Below are 21,621 nucleotides of genomic sequence, written 5' to 3'. Positions count from 1 at the left end.
TACAGTTTTCAAAAAGAAAAAAAGTTTCTCTCACTCTGTTCAATCAACAATCATGCACTCACAATCATTCAGAGGCTATCACAATGCCTCCCTTCTCCATGATCCTGAGGTTTCCTTAACTATTGCTCCCTTCCTGGGAGCTCCAAGGAGGTTATCAGTCACAATGCCTTCCTTCTCTTGAGTCCCCAGTTCTCCCTATCTGATGCTCCCTTCCTGGGAGCTCCAAGGAGGTTATCAGTCACAATGCCTTCCTTCTCTTGAGTCCCCAGTTCTCCCTATCTGATGCTCCCTTCCTGGGAGCTCCAAGGAGGTTATCAGTCACAATGCCTTCCTTCTCTTGAGTCCCCAGTTCTCCCTATCTGATGCTCCCTTCCCGGGGGCTCCAAGGAGGTAATCAGACTCCTCTTCTACCTGTTGGAGTAGGATCTGACAGGGGACTGGCCCAGGGCCTTACCTGATCCTGTGGCCATTCCTGGTGAGTTGATTGAGGGGCTTGGCCATCCAGAGAGTCAGGACAGAGAGAGAGAACCCAGAATACCGTCAGGTGGCACGCCTCCTTGTTTGTCTTGGGGTTCCTTGCTCCAGCCCAGCCGAGCCACCAGTGTGGCGGCTCAAGGGGCTGACATGGTTGGAATCTCACTGGATCCTCCAGAAATGTTGCAAAAACCAGTACTCGAGAAACCAAGCACCATACACAAAGAGTTGGAGAACCCAGGTTTATTGCACTGGCATGCCCAGAGGAGTTAACACTCCAAGCTCCGAGCCCCGAACAAAGGGGTTACAGAGTTTTTATAGGCAGACTAGAGTGGGCAACACTGGCTGTTAATAGGCTGATTTAAACTAAGGGGTTTTGAGTGCATGGGAACAGCAGTCAAGATGGGGAAGGGGATGCATGACCTTTACATGAACAGGCATGATTAAGCAGGCTTGCAGGGGCTGGGCAATTTCAAAGAGCAGGACAAGGGTGAGTGAGATAAGCTCCAGTTCCTAGTATTGTGAGTCCCCACTTTCTGAGACTATGTGACCTACGTGATCCAGACTTTGCAAGGAGCAAGCTGAGTTACAGAGGCAGAATGAACAGGAGGTTATGTAAAATTTTAACTTTTCCTCTTCAATACATTGATGTTGCAATATGATTAGCACTGCATGTTAACTCACACCTCTATTGTGTGTGTGTGTGTGGTGGGAACAATTAAGATGTAGTGTCTTATCAGCTATGACATTTACAATAGAGTATTATTGTCTATAATTACTGGCTCTGTATTAGAACTGCAGGCTTTATTTATCTACTGTTTACAAATTTGTGCCCTTAAAAAACATTTCCTTGGGACTTCCCTGGTGGTCCAGTGGCTAAGACTCCACACTCTCAGTGCAGGGGGCCCTGTTTTGATCCTTGGTCAAGGAACTAGATCCTACATTCCCCAACTTAAAGATTTTGTTTGCTGCTACTCAGACCTAGAGTAGCCAAATAAATAAATTTATATTTTTAAAAAAAACCCAAAAAAGCATCTCTTCAATTCCTCCGCCCCTCAGTCCCTGGTGATCACCATTCTATTCTCTGCCTTTAATGAGTTTGTCTTTTTTAGCTTCCACATATAAATGATGTTACTGTACTTGTCATTTTCTTGAATACACGTATATTCAGCAAACTATAAGTGTAACCTGGAAAGGTTAATTCTGAATTCATGCTGGATTTGCTTCTGTGACTTTAACCTTATCCTGCCACTTTTGTTGCTCTAGGCATACAAAATAATGGCTTGCCTCAGGGAGATAACCTGAGCCATCCACCTGTGAAGGACCATAAGGAAGTGAAACTATCACATCCCCCTGTCTGAGGCTTGCCATTCATTCTAGGGGCCATTTGTAAGGATTGAATAGTCTTTTTACTTAGTTTCCTCACCTGATTCCATTTCTGATCTGGAAAAGAATCTGGCAACCAGGTCTCGACAAGATGGCTACTTTGAGGTGCTAACCTATCATCTTCTCAGTCAAGGGGCTCACAAAATAAAGTCCCTTCCTTGCCTCAACGCCTTGTCTTGGATTTATTGGCTTATCCTGCGGTGAGCACAGTAAGCTTGGACTCGGTAACAAAAGTACTATGAAGTGTTCAGTTCAGTCCCTCAGTCTCTTGTGACTCTTTGCGACCCCATGTGCTGCAAAACTCCAGGCTTCCCTGTCCATCACCAACTCCCGTACCTTGTTCAAACTCATGTCCATCGACTTGGTGATGCCATCCAACTGTTAGGGGAAGCACACTGACTGAAACCACCCATCCTGGCCAGGCACCATAGTAACCATTTGTATGAATTGTTTTACCACAGGAGGTCCTGGTAAGGAACACGTAACTAATAAGCCACCACTGACTGGAAAAGTTCAGGAAAGGTCAAAAGGAGATGCCACATGTACGACCACCTCCCAGAATCCTACTCTCTGGCATCCATCTTGGCTGAACAAGGTGTGAACCACCAGGAAGGACTCTGAGTCAGAATGATTGGCTAAAGACAACCAGGAAACTAATCCCATCACCATAAAACCTGAGACTGCAAGCCACACGCACGGCAAAGCTGTTCTCCTGGGTTCCCTTACCCTGCTGCTCTCCACCCGGGTGCCCTTTCCCAATAAAATCTCTTGCTTTGTCAGCACATGTGTCTCCTCAGACATTTCTGAGTGTTAGACAAGAGCCCAGTTTTGGGCCCTGGAAGGGGTCCCCCTTCCTGCAACACAACCAATTCATTCTCTGTTGTCCCCTTCTCTTCCTGCTTTCAATCTTTCCCAGTGTCAGGGTCTTTTCTTGGAGTATGAGTCTTCTTCGTATCAGGCGGACAAAGTATTGGAGTAGTCAATCTTAACTCCACTCTCATGCCTAGATCATCAATAAGTCACAGTGCCAATGGGATATACCTTCATCCTGGGCTCTGCACTTGTCGACTAAAAAAAGATGTGCTACTTGAGAGTTGCAATAAGTTTTATTTTGGGCAAAATGAGGACTGCAGTCTGGGAGGCAGCATCTCAGATAGCTCTGAGAGGCTGTTCCAAAGCGACAGTGGGGGAAAGTCAATATGTAAGGTTTTGGTGCAGGGAGAATTCAATACCATGAAGTACTCATTTTACAAAAGGTTTTTGTTAGTCATGAGGGTCTGATGTCACCATGAAGGGATTTAGTGCTTCTCTAGATATGAGGAGATGCAAGGATTGAGATAGTAAAATCTGTTCCTAAAAACATCCAACTATCTGAAGACCTGTCCCACCAGATTCCCTGGATCACAGAGTGCCTCACTCTAGCCTGAACTCCCTCAGGGGTTGTTGAAGGTCAGCAGGTATAGCAGCATGGGGTTCCATCTCCGTAGAGGCAGATGACAAATGCCTTTGCCGTTCAGTCATTGGTAATGTTCTCAGTAAGTGTCAATTTGTAGTTGACACACTTATTATTGTGGTTCGACAAAGAATTACCTTCTGGCCCATGTGCCATGTCACTCTCTAACACAGCAGGTGATTTCTCATAGTGGGACTTCCTTTCTTGACCCATCTATAGAGACTTCTCTGTCTCTCTGCAAGTGTTCAAGATTTACTCTTGAAATGTGGGGGTTTATTCAACGTTTTCTGAGTCTGCTTATTACTCTTCCCAGCTACCATTGCACATATGTGTGCCAAAGTTTAGGGTGCTTCGCTCTCCCTTGCTGTTATCCAGCTTAGTCTTTTGTAGCCTCACAGTATCTGTGTTGTAGCTACCTGATGCTGCCTAAAGGAGGGTGGAGGCTGGATGTCTTCCATTTCTCTTTGCCATAGGGGTTTATGGTAATGGGAGCAATTAGACCACCCTGGTTTCTGGCAGGAGAATGTGGTGTCTCAAGGATGAAAGAACAGAAAAAAATCAAGGAGGGCCTTGGAAAGCAGGGAAGGAAAAAACTGACCCATATTGTCCTTCCCTCACACATGTTGTAACTATTAATGAATTTCAGGTCCTCCTGAGCAGTATAACCTGTCTCCCCTCCTACCCCATATGTGCTGTGCTTAGTCACTTAGTCGTGTCCAACTCTTTTGGATCATCTGTCCATGAGAATCTTGCAAGAATACTGGAGTGGGTTGCCATTTCCTCCTCCAGGGGATCTTCCCAACCCAGGGATTGAACCCAGGTCTCCCACATTGCAGGCAGATTCTTTACCGTCTGACACACAAGGGAAGGTATTTGCCTTACTCTTCCTCTACCCACATTATGTACCTCATCTAATCAGCAAGTGACCCGCAAGACCCCTATCCCACACATTATGTCCTGGGTATAAAAATGGACCAAGGACCTCTATTCAGCGTTGGCTCTCCCTTGAGCTGGCCCCACTGTTCTAACAGCGTCTCCCACTCTAATAACCTTTTTTCCCTCTCATTCTGTCACATGTCTGAAAATTCTTTTCCAACCCATGCACAGACCATGGCGGAGAAGAAAAGATTCCAGGTTTAAGGCGAACTCATAAAGTACTCTGCAAGAGATAGGAACCATTGAATTGCATTTTCTCTATGTGATCATCTCATACATCTTTCCACCCTGAATACATTTAGATAAAGGGCCTGTCCCTAGAATAGAGTTGCTGTGCTGTGCTTAGCTGTGTCCAACTCTTTGCGACCCCATGGACTGTAGCCCACTAGGCTCCTCTGTCCATGGAATTTTCCAGGCAAGAATATAAGAGTGGGTTGCCATTTCCTACTCCATGAATAGAGCTATCACCAGATATATCTGCAAAGAATAGGGGCCAGGTGTGGTGGGGGAAATGCATAAGGGCCTTGAGATCAAAGTTCATCTTGGATCCCCTCGTTTCTTCTGGGCCCAGCAAATACCTGTTTACCCAACATTTGCTTTTCCATCTTTATGTGAATTGCCCTCCTTCCCTTTGAAGTTCCAAAACACTACCCCAGCACGCAAGCTCTTTCAGTTCAGTTCAGTCGCTCAGTCGTGTCCGACTCTCCGCAACCCCATGAATCACAGCATGCCAGGCCTCCCTGTCCATCACCAAATCCCGGAGTTCACTCAAACTCATGTCCACAGAGTCGGTGATGCCATCCAGCCATCTCATTCTCTGTCGTCCCCTTCTCCTCCCGGCCCCAATCCCTCCCAGCATCAGAGTCTTTTCCAGTGAGTCAACTCGTCGCATGAGGTGGCCAAAGTATTGGAGTTTCAGCTTTAGCATCAGTCCTTCCAATGAACACCCAGGATTGATATCCTTTAGAATGGACTGGTTGGATATCCCTGCAGTCAAAGGGACTCTCAAGAGTCTTCTCCAACACCACAGTTCAAAAGCATAAGTTCTTCAGCGATCAGCTTTCTTCACAGTCCAACTCTCACATCCATACATGACCACGGGAAAAACCATTGCCTTGACTAGGCGGACCTTTGTTGGCAAAGTAATGTCTCTGCTTTTTAATATGCTATCTAGGTTGGTCATAACTTTCCTTCCAAGGAGTAAGCGTCTTTTAATTTCATGGCTGCAATCAGCATCTGCAGTGATTTTGGAGCCCAAAAAAATAAAGTCCGACACTGTTTCCACTGTTTTTCCATCTATTTCCCATGAAGTGATGGGACCAGATGCCATGATCTTAGTTTTCTGAATGTTGAGCTTCAAGCCAACCTTTTCACTCTCCTCTTTCACTTTCATCAAGAGGCCTTTGAGGTCCTCTTCACTTTCTGCCATAAGGGTGGTGTCATCTGCATATCTGAGATTATTGATATTTCTCCCGGCAATTTTGATTCCAGCTTGTGCTTCTTCCAGCCCAGCGTTCCTAGTGATGTACTCTGCATATACGTTAAATAAACAGGGTGACAATATACAACCTTGACATACTCCTTTTCCTATTTGGAACCAGTCTGTTGTTCCATGTCCAGTTCTAACTGTTGCTTCCAGACTCAAGCTCTTTACCTTGAACTAAATATGGCATTTAAAGTGAGGTGCTAAAGAGTTGAACTTGACTAAGCAACTGAACAACATTTGTAGATAAAAGATCAGAGAAGTTAATTTATGAATATCACACAGCAAGAAATTGGATGGGCCAGGGTTTGAACTTCCATCTCTCTGATGTGAGTCATTGCCCTGAAGCATCAAGTTATCCAGGTCTTGTTTACTGATCTATTTTTAAGAGTGTAGAGAGAAATGAACAATTCTCATGGGCAGTCAGCTTGTCCCTGCTTAAGAAAACAAACCAAAAAAGCCCTAGAAATGGAGCTAAAATGATGGAACGGGTCTCCCACAGCAGGCAATTGGTAGATCCCATCTGAACCCACCACCTCCAGCCCCACCGCCTAGTTCTCATCAATGAAGGCACTTGGGTATCCTTTCTGCAGGGAACAAAGAGATGAAAACACTTGCTCTGCACAGCCTACTGAAATCTACTATGGCATAACACTCTCTGGGCTCCAATTACAAGTTTCATTAGTAAGTAAGCCAAGGGATATTCTGTGACTCCTGGGGGCTCGTTGAAAGTTGACACACAATTCCCATCCCCATTTCATCTGTTGAAAAATGTTTTAAAGTCCCTAAGATTCAGGCACTGAGCTGATGCAGATGAGGTTGGGTGCATAGATCAGAGAGCCAAGGTGCAGACAAGGCCTCAGGTCCATCCCAGTCTAGAGGAATGGTCCCCAGATAGATTTCCTGTTTACTTTTAAGCCCAGACTTTGATTGGCAGTCAAGAGATTTAATTGGGAATTGAAGGTGACCTTCTCTTCCCCAAGGCACAGAAATTCCAGAGCTCCAGACAAATGCTCCAACATATACCATGGTACCCTGAGCTGCAGAACACAGAGTTCACAAAGCAGTTAGTGTTGTGTACCTCTGGGAGGTACAGCTTCTACTTCCTCAATAATAATGTTTACTGCACTTTTTGATATTAATTCTTGTTCAACACCTCCCCTCTTCCCTCTGTTACTCTGGCCAGGTCCAAAAGGGTAGGACCACTCTAGACTTGCTCATCATTGTGTTTCCACAGGCTGGCAATTACTGGTGCTCAGTAGTACTTACTAAAGAAACAAGCAAATAACTCTTTCATTATAGACCAATGGAAGTTCTGTGAGCTGCAAAATCCTTCTGAAATGTAAATGGTTGTCCCCTAATTTCTCTGAGGTTTATTTTCAGGTGTGGTGGGCCTTATAGGAACCCACCTGCCCTTGTGTGTGTGTCATAACCAGTGTCACCTGTACAAATTAGTGTTATCTTGTGGCTGTTGGGAGTAGGGAGTAAGGTCCTTTTATTCAGACCCCTGCCAGTATCCTTCGGCCACTATGAGCCACTTCCCCTTCTTGCTGTCATTCTGTTCCCCAAACGGACACTGATTTTCCCACCTGAGGTCCTTTGTACATGCTAGTCCCTTTGCTAGTGCCCCCTTCCCTCTCCCTCTTGAGCAGAAAGCCTTATTGAAATGCCACCTTCTCTGTGAAGCCTCCCCCTAGCCTGCCCCACTCTCTATGGATTTGGTCACTGAGCCTTCATAGCCCTCTGCCTTCCCTTCCTCCCACTTTTCCTTCTTGTCCAAATCCATCATCTACTTCTCTCTCTTGTAAGGTCCACGAGAGCAGGTATCTCTGTCTTGGTCACTGTGGTCTCCCCAGAGATAGGCTCAGATGTTTCATACACTTCTGTTGAACACATGGGTGCTGGGGCTGGACTTCCTCTGAGCTGGAGATAAGAGTTATCTCATGCACAGTCTTTAGGTACTGAGGTTGGTCATGCTTATCAAACTGTCCAGCAAGTTTGACCAGTTCTGATTTTTCATAGTTATTAAAGAGCAAATCAAGTATAAGTTTTCCTTCTTCTATTTACCATTGCATAGCCTCAGAAAAGAAGGCATCTCCTGAGCAAGTCGATGACCAAGGAATTGAAGAGCTCTTCAACTCTACTTAACGGTCCAGGTTTGGTGGGGATTTTATCCTAAAAAATTTATGATGTACATAGTATTCAGTTCAGTTTAGTTCAGTTCAGTCGCTCAGTCGTGTCTGACTCTTTGCAACCCCATGAACCACAGCACACCAGGCCTCCCTGTCCATCACCAACTCCTGGAGTCCACCCAAACCCATGTCCATTGAGTCGGTGATGCCATCCAACCATCTCATCCTCTGTCATCCCCTTCTCCTCCTACCCTCAATCTTTCCCAGCATCAAAGTCTTTTCCAGTGAGTCAGCTCTTTGCATCAGGTGGCCAAGGTATTGGAACTTCATCTTCAGCATCAGTCTTTCCAGTGAACACCCAGGACTGATCTCCTTATGTTAGATGTAAAAGGTCAGTGGGACTCAGATCTCATTTCTAAGAGGTTCTGGACAAGGGATGGAGTTAGGGAAGTGCCTAAGTCATTCAGATACTGCAAGACAAATACAATGCAGATGCCACAAACTCAAGATAAAAAGACCCCTAGAAAGGAAATCCATTGACAATTAAATTGCCATAAAAAATAAAGGGTGTCTGTCAGAGTCATATATTAGGAGTCAGGTTGAATATGCATGAGAACTGCCATCACAGTCATTAACTCAAAGGCTTGGTGCAGTGGAGGAAAGTGGGTGGAGAATGTTCTCTTTTTTTTAAATTTTATTTTTAATTGGAGGATAATTGTTTTACAATAGTGTGATGTACGACAATACATAAACATGAGTTCGTCATAGGTATACATATGTCCCCGCCCTGTCGAACCTCCCTCCCACTTCCCTCCCCATTCTATCCCTCTAGGCTGTCACAGAGCCCTGGCTTTGCGTTCCCTGTGTCATAAGGCAAATTCCCACTGGCTATCTTCTTTACATATGGTCATTTATATGTTTTAATACTACTCTCTCAAGTCATCCCACCCTCTTCTTTCCCCATGGTGACCATAATTCTATTCTCTATGTTTGTGTCTCCTTTGCTGTCTTGTAAAAGTAGGATCATCAACATTATCTTTCTAGCTACCATATATATGTGTTTTATATGATATTTGCCCCTTTCTGATTTATTTCACCCTGTATAATATGCTCTAGGTTCATCCACCTCATTCAGTTCAGTTCAGTTCAGTCGCTCAGTCGTGTCCGACTCTCTGCGACCCCATGAATCACAGCATGCCAGGCCTCCCTGTCCATCACCAACTCCTGGAGCTCACTCAAACTCATGTCCACAGAGTCGGTGATGCCATCCAGCCATCTCATTCTCCATCGTCCCCTTCTCCTCCCGCCCCCAACCTTTCCCAGCATCAGAGTCTTTTCCAGTGAGTCAATTCGTCGCATGAGGTGGCCAAATCCACCTCATTAGAACTGATTCAAATATGTTGCTTTTTATAGCTAAGTAATATTCCACTGTCTATATGTACCAAAATTTCTTTATTTTATTCATTCATCGGTTGATGAACATCTAGCTTGCTTGCATGTCCTAGCTATTATAAATAGTGTTAAAATGAACATTAGGGTACATGTGACTTTTTCAATTATGATTTCCTGAGGGTATATGACCAGTAGTGAGATTGCTGGGTCATATGACAGTTCTCATTTTTATTCCTAGTTTTTTAAGGAGTTTCCATATTGGAGAAGTTGAGAGGATGAAGGATCTGACCCAACCCTCATGGGTAGCTGTGAGCACAGGTTCTGGCACACAGCAGGGGCTGGGAAATGTTTGGGGACTAAAATAACTTGAACTAATATTTATTGATCATCCAAGTGGAGAAACACAGAGATGCATGGGTCCTCCCTGGGAGAAAGCTAAGTAAAGCTACCAGGATGTGGTTCAAATGGAGTTTGGTTACTTATCATTGTTTCTCTACTGGCCACATAATGCTTGGCACATGGTAGGTGCTCAACAAATATCTGTGAGCCAAATGAGAGAAGAGCATCCACAGTTAAAGAAAAAGCTCTATGAGAGTAGAGGGAGGGGAGTTCACCTCCACCAAGCACCTACAAGCCAACGTGCTTACATGCATTGTGTCTCTCATCTGTATAATTCAGCCCCATTTACAAAAGACAGGCTGAGGCCCAAAGAGGCCAAGCCACATGTCCTAGTCACAGTGCCCCCTCCAGGCAAGATTTCAAGATACAGCTTAACTGTGACCTTGATTTCCCGCATTCCGTCTCCAAGCTTAGTACTGACCCCATTCCATGACTCTAGTCCCATTTTCTTATCTCTGGTCACACAGATGCAATAAGAAAGGATCCTTTTCCTAAGTCCTGGCTCCATTTCTTAGCTGAACATCTGTCCGTCTGCTGTTCTTTGGTGATATGTGCAGTGTCATGGAAATTCCCTCAAATCCTGGGTCTTCTTGCTGTCCCGGGGAGTACAGCTTGGTGGTGGTGGTAGTTGAGTTGCTAAGTCGTGTCCGACTCTTGCGACCCCATGGACTGTAGCCCACCAGGCTCCTCTGTCTATGGGATTCTCCAGGCAAGAATACTGGAGTGGGTTACCATGCCCTTATCCAGGGGATCTTCCCGATCCAGGAATCGAACCCGGGTCTCCTGCATCGCAGGCAGTTTCTTAACCGGCTGAGCTGTGAGGGAAGCCCAGTTTAGATTGGCATCTGCCTGTGCCATCTAGCTGCCTTGGCTCGTTCCTGGCCGCTCCTTGCAGCCCACTCTCTCCCTGGGGGCTGGAAGGGTGTTCTCAGTTGCTGTCAGGCCCCTTCACAGTCTGGCTCCAGCCAGACCTCTCTGCCTCCTCTAACCCAGTTCTGAGCATCTCTCTATGCTTGTGCTCAGGATGGTTCCTGTGCCTGGGAGTCCCTTCCTGACACCATGGACCCAAACACTCTTTTTCACCCTTCAAAGTTCAGTTTAAATGGCACTTCCTCACCCCGCTGCCTACATGATAAAGTCCCAAGGGCACCATGCTGTCCTTCATTCATTCTTTGCTTAAATACATATTTATTGACTATTTACTCTGTGCAGAAAGCTTCTGAGTGCTGGCAAAACAACATGAAACCAGCGAGACACAAGCCCTGCCCTCAGGGATTCCCACTCTCATGGGAGACTGTGACCCATAACCAGGCAACAACACCACCTTATGATAGGGCACTCCAGGGGAAGCTAGGAGACAGAAAGGCACCTTATCTGGCCAGCTTTGGGGCTATCACAGAAGGCTTCCTGTAAGAGGTGACATGTAATCTGAGACAGTTGATTGAGGCAGAAGGGAATGAAGGGTGAGGTATGCCTGGGTCCCTGGGGTGACAGAGAATCTGGCAAATTCAAGAAACTGAATTTCATTTTAGACTAGAGATACAAAGTGAGAGTACTACATTGAATGAGGGGGAGGGAGTTGAGATTGGAAACTGGGGAAGCTGACAAGGACCAGACTGCACAGAACCCTGTAGGATGCAGAGAAGCATATGGGCACCGGGGAGCCATGGCTGGTTCTAAGCAGAGGAAGGATGTTATCTGTTTAGTTTAGTAGGATTCCTCTACTGTTGTTTAGGAAGTGAATGTAGAGATGAGGCTTGAAACAGAGAACTGTATCATGAAGGATACTATTGTGGGTTAAAATGCTGTTGTTCAGTCACTAGATTGTGTCTGACTCTTTGTGACCCCATGGACTGCAGTACGCCAGGCCTCCCTGTCCTTCTCCATCTCCCAGAGTTTGCTCAAACTCATGTCCATTGCATCAGTGATGTCGTCCAAACATCTCATCCTCTGTTGCCCCCTTCTCCTCCTGCCTTCACGCTTTCCCAACATCAGGGGCTTTTCCAATGAGTCAGCTCTTCATATCAGGTGGCCAAAGTATTGGAGCTTCAGCCTCAGCATCAGTCCTTCCAGTGAATATACAGGGTTGATTTTCTTTAGGTATGAGTGACTTAAAACTCATGCCCAATTGGCACTTTGAATGTGACTTCTCTTGGAAATAGAGCCTCTGAAGATGTAATTATTTAAGGATCACAAAATGAAATTATCCTCAGTTTTGTGTGGACTCTAATGACTTTTGTCCTTATAAAAGGAGGAGACCTACAGAGACACAAGGGGAAGTCCAGGTGAAGACATAGCAGATATTGCATTGATGCAGTTGAGTGTTGCCAGTGGCCACCAGGAGGGAGGCATGGAACAGATTCTCCTTCAGAGCTTCCAGAAGAAGCAACTCTGCCAAACCCTCGATTTTGGACTTCTGGCTTCCAGAACTGGAAGAGAATAAATTTCTGGGGCTTCCCAGGTGGCTCAGTGGTCAAGAATCCATCTGCCAATGCAGGAGACACAGAAGACTCGGGTTTGATTCAAGGGTCAGGAAGCCCTCTCAGAGTAGGAAATGGCAACCCACTCCAGTATAGTTGCCTGGAGAGCCCCATGGACAGAGGAGCCTGGTGGGCTACAGTTCATGGGGTCACAAAGAGTCAGACATGACTGAGCACGTGTGTGTACTTGTTTAAGCTACCCAGTTTGTGATCATTTGTTTTATCGGCCCTAGGACACTAATACATGGGTTGATGCTGTCCTCCAGGTTCTATGTGCTTTCACCAACCAGGCTGGGGTCTTGGAGATGAGAATGTGGAAAATGGGAAGAGAGCAGACACTGAGCTGCATTTTAACCTAACAACCTGGAAGCCCAGTTGTTCATGGCTGTCAGGGCCTGACACTGTCTGTTCCTTCCCTCTCCAGTCCTTCAGCTTCAAGGGCCTGGGTCCAGAGCAGATTCGTGCTTTAGAAATTCCATTCCTGACCTAGCCCCTCTCCTTCCCACAGAGGTCAGACATTAGTCTCTCTGCTAGCACACTCCCTGTAGCTGGGAGCCAGAATTTCCCCACCAAAGTCCACGCAAGTATGGTCTGGGAACCTTGTGCTGTCATCTGGGATGGCCCAAGGGTGCCTCATATGGGGTGTGGATGGTCTTGGCCCTTCGAGGTGCAAGGTCCACACTGGAGCCTCCCAGGAAGGGAAGGAGCCCCTGCGTTGAGAGATAAGGGGAGGGGCACCTACTTCTTTTCTATTCCTTCCCTGGTCTAGTTGGGGCAGTCTTGTCACATCCATCTCCCAACATAATCATCCACTTTTGGTGCCACAGAATAGCCCAGCTCCTGGTGAAGAGGAAAAGTTAAAATTGTACATAACCTCCTATTTGTTCTGCCTCAGTAACTCAGCTTGCCACTTGTAAAGTAGTCTCAGAAAGTGGGGACTCACAATACTAGGAACTGGAGTTTATCTCACTCATCATTGTCCTGCTCTTTGAAATTGCCCAGCCCCTGCAAGCCTGCTAAATCATGCCTGTTCATATAGAGGCCAGGCATGCCCCTCCCCATCTTGAATGCTGTTTCCATGTGTGTGAAACCCCTTAGTTTAAACCAGCCTATTAGCAGCTAGTGTTGTCCGCTCTAGTCTGTCTATAAGAACTCTGTAACCCCTTTGTTCAGGGCTCAGAGCTTGGAGTGTTAACTCCTCTGGGCCTGTTGGCTTAATAAACCTGAGTTCTCCAACTCTCCGAGTGTGGTGCTTGGTTTCTTGATTACTGGTTTCTGCAACACCAGCAGAGCACAGAGGGCTGTCAGGGAAGGTGAAGGTTGCAGACTGATTGTATCTCTTTGGGTTGATCCCAGAGGAGCCTAGTGTGCCCAGAAGTGCCCCCAAGGCTCCCACCTGACTCTGGGCCCTGAGGGAGCCCCTCCTGCATCCTGCACTGGGCTCCCCTGGGATGTCTTCAGAACGTGTCTCTGGAGAAGAAAGGGATAAAGTGAGGGAGCAGCCTTCTGCCCCGGCCACCCCTTCTGAGCTCCCTGTGTGAGTGATGGGGCCTAGGGCCTCTTCTGCTACCTCTTTAGAGCATCTGGTGGCTGCCGAGAGAGTGGAGTGTGCACCCCTGGACGCCTTCCTGACGAGGTGATGTATGCCCCGGACAGGGGGTGGGTAATAGGAGTGTTTTCTGTGGATCTTAGTATCAGGAACCCAGCTGAAAAAATTTCAGGGTAAGAGGTGCCTGGGCAAAGGCTCCTTACTCCTGAATCCTCCACTGGGAACTCATGAAAAAAAGGGAAAGTGTTAGTCACTCAGTTTGTCTGACTCTTTGCAACATCATAGAGTGTAGCCTGCCAGACTCCTCTGTCCATGTGATTCGCCAGACAAGAATACTGGAGTGGGTTGCCATTTCCTTCTCTGGGGGTCTTCCCAACTCAGGGATTGACCCCAGGTCTCCCACACTGCAGGCAGATTCTTTACAATCTGAGCCACCAGGGACGCCCGTACCCATGTACATTTGTGCACACTGTGGCCGTCGTGCAGATGTCAGTGGTGCCTGTCGGTAACACAGGCATTAGTCATCTTCTTAGCAGCATCAAGCTGTGAGACTATGAGTCTGAGTACATTGTGGGAGTGCAGTCTATGACTCTGCAGGTGCAGGTCCATCCTCGAGGGTGTGGTCTCAGTATCTCTAGAAGTGCACAGACCTTTGCATGACCCAGGTGCAGTCAGACTGCTGCATGCATATCTGCTTGCAGAAGAAAGAGCCTAAGGTACTGGGTGTTGGGGGGAGACACAATGGTGGAAGGCAGGCATGTGGAGATGTGGGGACATCTGCGTGTAGTGTGCGTGAGACACAGGGGCACCCGGACCCAGTTCTGTAGGGACAGGAAGGTGCCCATGTCTCAGGAGAGCTGTCCTAAGGGGCCTCACCTTCTGTCTCACGCATGCCTAGATGAAGGCTCATAGGCTGCCCAGAGCAAGAGAAGGGGCGCTGAACCAGGAAAGGTGCGTTCTCTCTCCCTTGGCTCAGGGCTGGCCTCAGGGCACTCTGAGGATCTCTCACTCCATTTCTGGGGACCAGCTGGGCTGTGAGGAGGTAGTGCAGAGGTACAAGTGGGCTGAAGGAGGATCGTTTTGCTTTATTAAAAAATGGAGGTGAAATTCACATACCAAAAATTAACCATTTTAAAGTGTACATTTCAGTGGCATTTAGTACATTCACAATGTGCAACCATTATTTGTGTCTAGCTATAAAATATTGTCATTACCGCAAAGGAAACCTTATTCTCTTCCCTTTAGCTGTCATGCCCCATCCGCCCTGCTCCTGACCCCTGGCAACCTTTAATCTGAGTTTTGTTCCTACAGGTTTGCTGTTCACATATTTCATTTTATTTCTCAACTATTGAATTAGACAATAGTTGAGCTTGGCTTTTTCCACATAGTATAATGTTTATAAGTTTCATCCAAGTTGTAGCATGTGTCAGTACTACAATTTTTTTATTTTTTTCTGCAAAAAAGAAAACTTAACTATATTTAAGTATGCAGTTTGTTAGGGTTAAATCTATTCATATTGTGGCGTGGCAGAGTTCCAGATGTTTTTTCATCTTGCAAAACTCAAACTCTAAACCTGTTAAACAAAAACTCTCCATTTCCTCTCCCCTCAGCCCTTGGAAACTGCAATTCTACATTGTATTTCTCAGAATTTGACTATTTTGACTACTTTAGAGACCTCATTTGGAGAAGGCAATGGCAACCCACTCCAGTACTCTTGCCTGGAAAATCCCATGGACGGAGGAGCCTGGGAGGCTACAGTTCATGGGGTCCTGAAGAGTCAGACAGGACTGAGTGACTTCACTTTCACTTTTCACTTTCATGCACTGGAGAAGGAAATGGCAACCCACTCCAGTGTTCTTGCCTGGAGAATCCCAGGGATGGGGCAGCCTGGTGGGCTGCTGTCTATGGGGTCGCACAGAGTCAGACACGACTGAAGCGACTTAGCAGCAGCAGCAGAGACCTCATACAGTGGAATCATACAGGATTTCTTTTGAGGAGAATTGGCTGATTCCAATTAGCATAATATTGCTGAGGTTCATTCATGTTGTAGCATGTTACAATATTTTCTTCCTTTTAAAGCTGAATAATATTTCATTGGATGGATAGACCACATTTTGCTTACCATTCATCCAAGGATGAACATTTGGATTACTTCCACCTCATGGCTATTGTGACTAGTGCTGTTATGAACAGGGGTGTGCAAATATCTTTTTGAGATTCTGCTTTCAATTCTTTTGCATACATATACAGAAGTGGGGTTAATGGATCATAAAGTAGTTCTAGTTCTAATTTTTTGAGGAATATCCATACCGTTTCTCACAGTTGTTGTACTCTTTTACAATGGCACCAATGGTGCGCAGACTACAATTTTTTCCATGGTTTTTCCATTTTAAATGGCACAATTCAGTGGCATTTAAGAAATTTACAATATTGTGGGACAATCACCTCCATCCTGGAATGTGAAGTCAAGTGGGCTTTAGGAAGCATCACTATGAACAAAGCTAGTGGGGGTGATGGAATTCCAGTTGAGCTATTTCAAATCCTGAAAGATGATGCTGGGAAAGTAGTGCACTCAATAGGCCAGAAATTTTGGAAAATTCAGCAATGGCCACAAGACTGGAAAGGGTCAGTTTTCACCCCAATCCCTAAGAAAGGCAATGCCAAAGAATGCTCAAACTCCTGCGCAATTGTACTCATCTCACATGCTAGTAAAGTAATGCTAAAAATTCTCCAAGCCAGGCTTCAGCAATACGTGAACTGTAAACTTCCAGATGTTCAAGCTGGATTTAGAAAAGTCAGAGGGACCAGAGATCAAATTGCCAACATCTGCTGGATCATTGAAAAAACAAGAGAGTTCCAGAAAAACATCTATTTCTGCTTTATTGACTATGCCAAAGCCTTTGACTGTGTGGATCACAATAAACTGTGGAACATTCTGAAAGAGATGGGAATACCAAATCACCTGACCCGCCTCTTGAGAAATCTGTATGCAGTTCAGGAAGCAACAGTTAGAACTGGACATGGGACAACAGACTGGTTTCAAATAGGAAAAGGAGCACGTCAAGGCTGTATATTGTCACCCTGCTTATTTAACTTATATGCAGAGTACATCATGAGAAACGCTGGACTGGATGAAGCACAAGCTGGAATCAAGATTGCCAGGAGAAATATTAATAACCTCAGATATGCAGATGACACCACCCTTATGGCAGAAAGTGAAGAAGAACTAAAAAGCCTCTTGATGAAAGTGAAAGAGGAGAGTGGAAAAGTTGGCTTCAAGCTCAACATTCAGAGAACTAAGATCATGGCATCTGGTCCCATCACTTCATGGCAAATAGATGGGGAAACATGGAAACAGTGGCTGACTTTATTTTTTCTGGCACCAAAATCACTGCAGATGGTGATTGCAGCCATGAAATTAAAAGACGCTTACTCCTTGGAAGGAAAGTTATGACCAAGATAGACAGCATGTTTAAAAACAGAGACGTTACTTTGCCAACAAAGGCCCATCTAGTCAAGGCTATGGTTTTTCCAGAAGTCATGTATGGATGTGAGAGTTGGACTATAAAGAAAGCTGAATGCCGAAGAATTGATGCTTCTGAACTGTGGTGTTGGAGAAGACTATTGAGAGTCCCTTGGACTGCAAGGAGATCCAACCAGTCCATCCTAAAGGAGATCAGTCCTGAGTGTTCATTGGAAGGACTGATGTTGAAGCTGAAACTCCAATACTTTTGACACCTGATATGAAAATCTGACTCATTTAAAAAGACCCTGATTCTGTGAAAGATTGAAGGCAGGAGGAGAAGGGGATGACAGGGAATGAGATGGTTGGATGGCATCGCCGATTCAATGGACATGAGTTGGAGTAAACTCTGGGAGTTGGTGATGGACAGGGAGGCCTGGCATGCTGTGGTTCATGGGGTCGCAAAGAGTCAAACACGACTGAGCCACTGAACTGAACTGATCACCTCCATTTAGGTCCAAGACATTTCACCACCCCAAAAGGAAATTTTGAACCCATTAACAATCATTCACCATTAAACTTGTCCTCATTCCTTGGCAACCATTAACCTGTTTTCTGTCTTGATATGTTTACTGTTCTTGATATTTCAAAGAAATGGAATCATACAATGCTGTGTGGTCTTCTATGACAGGCCTCTTTCATTCAGCATAAATTCTTTTTAAAAATTTTAATTGTTAACTGGAGGATGATTACTTACAATATTGTGATGGTTTCTGCCATACATCAACATGAATCAGTCTTAGGTAGACACATGTCCCTGCTCTCTTAAATCTTCCCATCCTCTCCTTCCCTCACTGTGTCTAAAATCTGTTCTTTATGTTTGCATCTCCTCTGCTGCCCTCAAAAAGTAGAATCATCAGTACTATCTTTCTAGATTCCATATATATGCATTCAGTTCAGTTCAGTCGCTCAGTCGTGTTCTACTCTTTGCGACCCCATGAATCACAGCACGCCAGGCCTCCCTGTCCATCACCAACTCCCGGAGTTCACTCAAACTCATCTCCATCAAGTCGGTGATGCCATCCAGCCATCTCATTCTCTGTCGTCCCCTTCTCCTCCTGCCCCCAATCCTTCCCAGCATCAGAGTCTTTTCCAGTGAGTCAACTCGTCACATGAGGTGGCCACGGTATTGGAGTTTCAGCTTTAGCATCAGTCCTTCCAATGAACACCCAGGATTGATCTCCTTTAGAATGGACTGGTTGGATCTCCTTGCAGTCCAAGGGACTCTCAAGAGTCTTCTCCAGCACCACAGTTCAAAAGCATCAATTCTTTGGCAATCAGCTTTCTTCACAGTCCAACTCTCACATCCATATATGCATTAATATATGATATTTATCTTTCTCTTTCTGACTTAACTTCATTCTGTATAATATGCTCTAGGTTCATATTAGAACTGACTCAAATGCATTCCTTTTCATAGTTGCATAATATTCCATTGTATATTTGTACCATAACTTCTTTATCAGTTCATTTTTCGATTGACATCTAGGTTGCTTCCATGTCCTAGGTATTGTAAATAGTCACTCAGCATAAATTCTTTAAGGGTCACCCATGTATGTATCAGTTCTTTATTCATTTGTATGACTAAATGGTATTCCACTGTAGTGATATAGCTCATTTTGTTCATCCACTCATTCACTGATGTACTTTCCAGTTTTTAAAAGTATTTTATTTTGTGTCAAGCTTTCTTGTGGCAGAGACAGAGAGAACCAGAGGGACTGAGAGAAGGACAGCTGATGGAGGAGGTGCCTGGAAGGAGACTTGACCTCATAGGGAGCTGGGACAGATATGACTGTTGCCACTCAAGGAGGGAGATGAGAGAAGCCAAGTCTTGGCTTCTCTATGAAGCATAAGGTTATTGATAGGCGAGAGGCATAGAAGTTGAAGAGAGGCAAGGAGCTTCAGAGAATAGCATTGGGAAGTGACCAGAAAGAGGCCAGTGGGAATCAGAGAACAGGACTGTATTGTGATGTCAGTCAGGACCATGTCCTGTGAAGGACTTATGCAGGTTAGACCACACAGCAGTAGTAGCTAAGAGCTTTAAGGCCCATTACCTCATTTAAGCACCACAGAAGCTCTATGGAAAAAGGAATATTACTCTTTTTCCAGGTAAGCTGGTAAGTAGGGTTGGTGAGAAATAAACTGAGCCTAAGTCCTTTCCATGTTGTAGGGGAGAGTTGGCTTCTAGCTGAAAGTTGAAATTAGGGAGTAGCCTGACCTTCAGATTTAGGAAGGAGTTAGTCTCATGAAAATGGTGATAAGCACAGACTAACCAGCATGCTCAAAGACAGAAAAGCATGGTAGGGGTGGCCCTGCATGGAGTTAATTATAGTAATAATAGTAGTCTTATTGTTACTATCAATATTTTTAAAATTAAGTTCTTACTGTGTGGCAGTATGTGTGTTAGGGCACTTAAGATGCATGATCATTATTATGAACACCATTTTGCAGATGGATTAACCATGGCTTGGAGAGGTGAAGGAGCCTCTCTAGGAAGTCCTCCCAGGGAGGGCTCATTAGAACCTCTAAATTCCTTCCCACTGGGTCTTCTTCACTTTCTCCTGAAGCAGGTATGTTGCCATGTTGGGGCTAAACTACACCTCCGTGTCTGAATTCATCCTCATCGGCTTCTCCACCTTCCCTCAGCATCTTCTGCCCATTTTCTTCCTGCTGTTCCTGCTGATGTACCTGTTCACGCTGCTGGGGAACCTGCTCATCATGGCCACCGTCTGGAGCGAGCGCAGCCTCCACACCCCCATGTACCTCTTCCTGTGCGCCCTCTCCATCTCCGAGATCCTCTACACTGTCGCCATCATCCCGCGCATGCTGGCTGACCTGCTCTCCACCAACCGCTCCATCTCCTTCGTGGCCTGTGGCAGCCAGATGTTCTTCTCCTTCACGTTTGGCTTCACCCACTCCTTCCTGCTCACCGTCATGGTCTATGACCGCTATGTGGCCATCTGCCACCCACTGCGCTACAACGTGCTCATGAGCCCCCGAGGCTGCGCCTGCCTGGTGGCCTGGTCCTGGGCTGGAGGCCTGTTCACTGGGTTGCTGGTGACATCTGCCATTTTCCATCTCACCTTCTGTGGGCTAAATGAGGTCCATCATTTCTTCTGCCATGTGCCCCCCCTGGTGAAGTTAGCCTGTGGAAATAGTGTACTGGGAGTGGCCCTGGGGGTGGGCCTAGTCTGTAGCATGGTCTTGTTGAGTTGCTTTCTCCTCATTGTCCTCTCTTACGCCTTCATCGTGGCCACCATCTTGAGGATCCCTTCAGCCGAAGGTCGGCACAAAGCCTTCTCCACGTGTGCGTCTCATCTTACTGTGGTCATTGTGCACTATGGCTTCGCCTCTGTCATCTATGTCAAGCTCACAGGTCTCCACTCTCAGCAAGGCAGCATCTTAATAGCCATCACTTACACGGTCCTCACACCTTTCCTGAGCCCCATCATATTCAGCCTCAGGAATAAGGAGCTGAAGAATGCCATGAAGAAGACCTTCCTCAGCAAATTCTATCATTCCAGCATCTGAGTGGCCGGTGTGGAGGTGGTCATAATATGGTAGAAAGATGAGCATACCCTCATCTGTAAATGGGATTAATAATGACTACCCTGCATGGCTGTTGTTAAGATTTGTGTGTGTGTATGTGTGTGTGACAACACCTATCACCTACTGATTAGGTGCTCAATAAATATTAACTTTTTCCTCTCCCTACCTTGGTCTGTGTGTCTGATAATTTTGTATTTTAATCAAACAGCTTTATTGAGATATAATTCACATATTGAAAGTACACAATACAATTGGTCTTTAGTATATTTATAGAGTTATACAGTTGTCACCTTAATCATTTAAAAACAGTTTTGTCACTCTGAGAAGAAACCCATGTCCCTTCCTTTTTTATCAATCACTTCCTACTTCTTTCCAATGCCCTTACCTCCCAGACTCAGGAAATGGCTTATCTGATTTGTCTGTTTTGCCTATTCTGGATATTTCATATAAATGGAATCATACACAATGTGGTCTCTTTGAGTAGATTCTTTAACTTAGCACATAGTTCAAGGTTCTTCTATATTGTAGAATGTATCAGAACTTCATTACTCTTTATTGCCAAATAGTGTAAGTATGGATAAGTATGGATGGTCTTCCCAGGCAGTGTTGGTGGTAAAGAATACGCCTGCCAATGCAGGAGACATGGGTTTGATCCCTGGGTCAGGAAGATCCCCTGGAGGAATGCATGGTAACCCTCTCCAGTATTCTTGCCTGGAGAAACCCATGGACAGAGGAGCCTGGTGGGCTACAGTCCAAAGGGTTGCAAAGAAGTTCCACAAATCAAATCTCAATCAAAATATGTAACTCTGGGAAATCCCTAGTGATCCATTGGTTAGGACTCAGCACTTTCACTACCAGGGCTTGG

General features: G+C 45.6%; 1 protein-coding gene across 1 annotated transcript; it reads left to right on the top strand.

Annotated features, from left to right (window-relative positions):
- Nucleotides 1-19,787: 19,787 nt before the first annotated feature.
- On the top strand, nucleotides 19,788-20,738 carry LOC129558725 (olfactory receptor 10H2-like). Its single transcript, XM_055430101.2, has one exon. It carries the CDS (start codon nucleotides 19,788-19,790, stop codon nucleotides 20,736-20,738), a length of 951 nt encoding a protein of 316 aa, XP_055286076.2.
- Nucleotides 20,739-21,621: the final 883 nt, after the last annotated feature.

This window comes from Moschus berezovskii, chromosome 8 (genome assembly GCF_049115385.1).
Source record: "Moschus berezovskii isolate FMDL1 chromosome 8, NW_MosBer_1.0, whole genome shotgun sequence".
In the NCBI taxonomy this organism is placed as follows: domain Eukaryota; kingdom Metazoa; phylum Chordata; class Mammalia; order Artiodactyla; family Moschidae; genus Moschus; species Moschus berezovskii.
The sequence above is the reverse complement of the archived record's forward strand: the minus strand, read 5'-3'. Positions and strand labels throughout refer to the sequence as shown.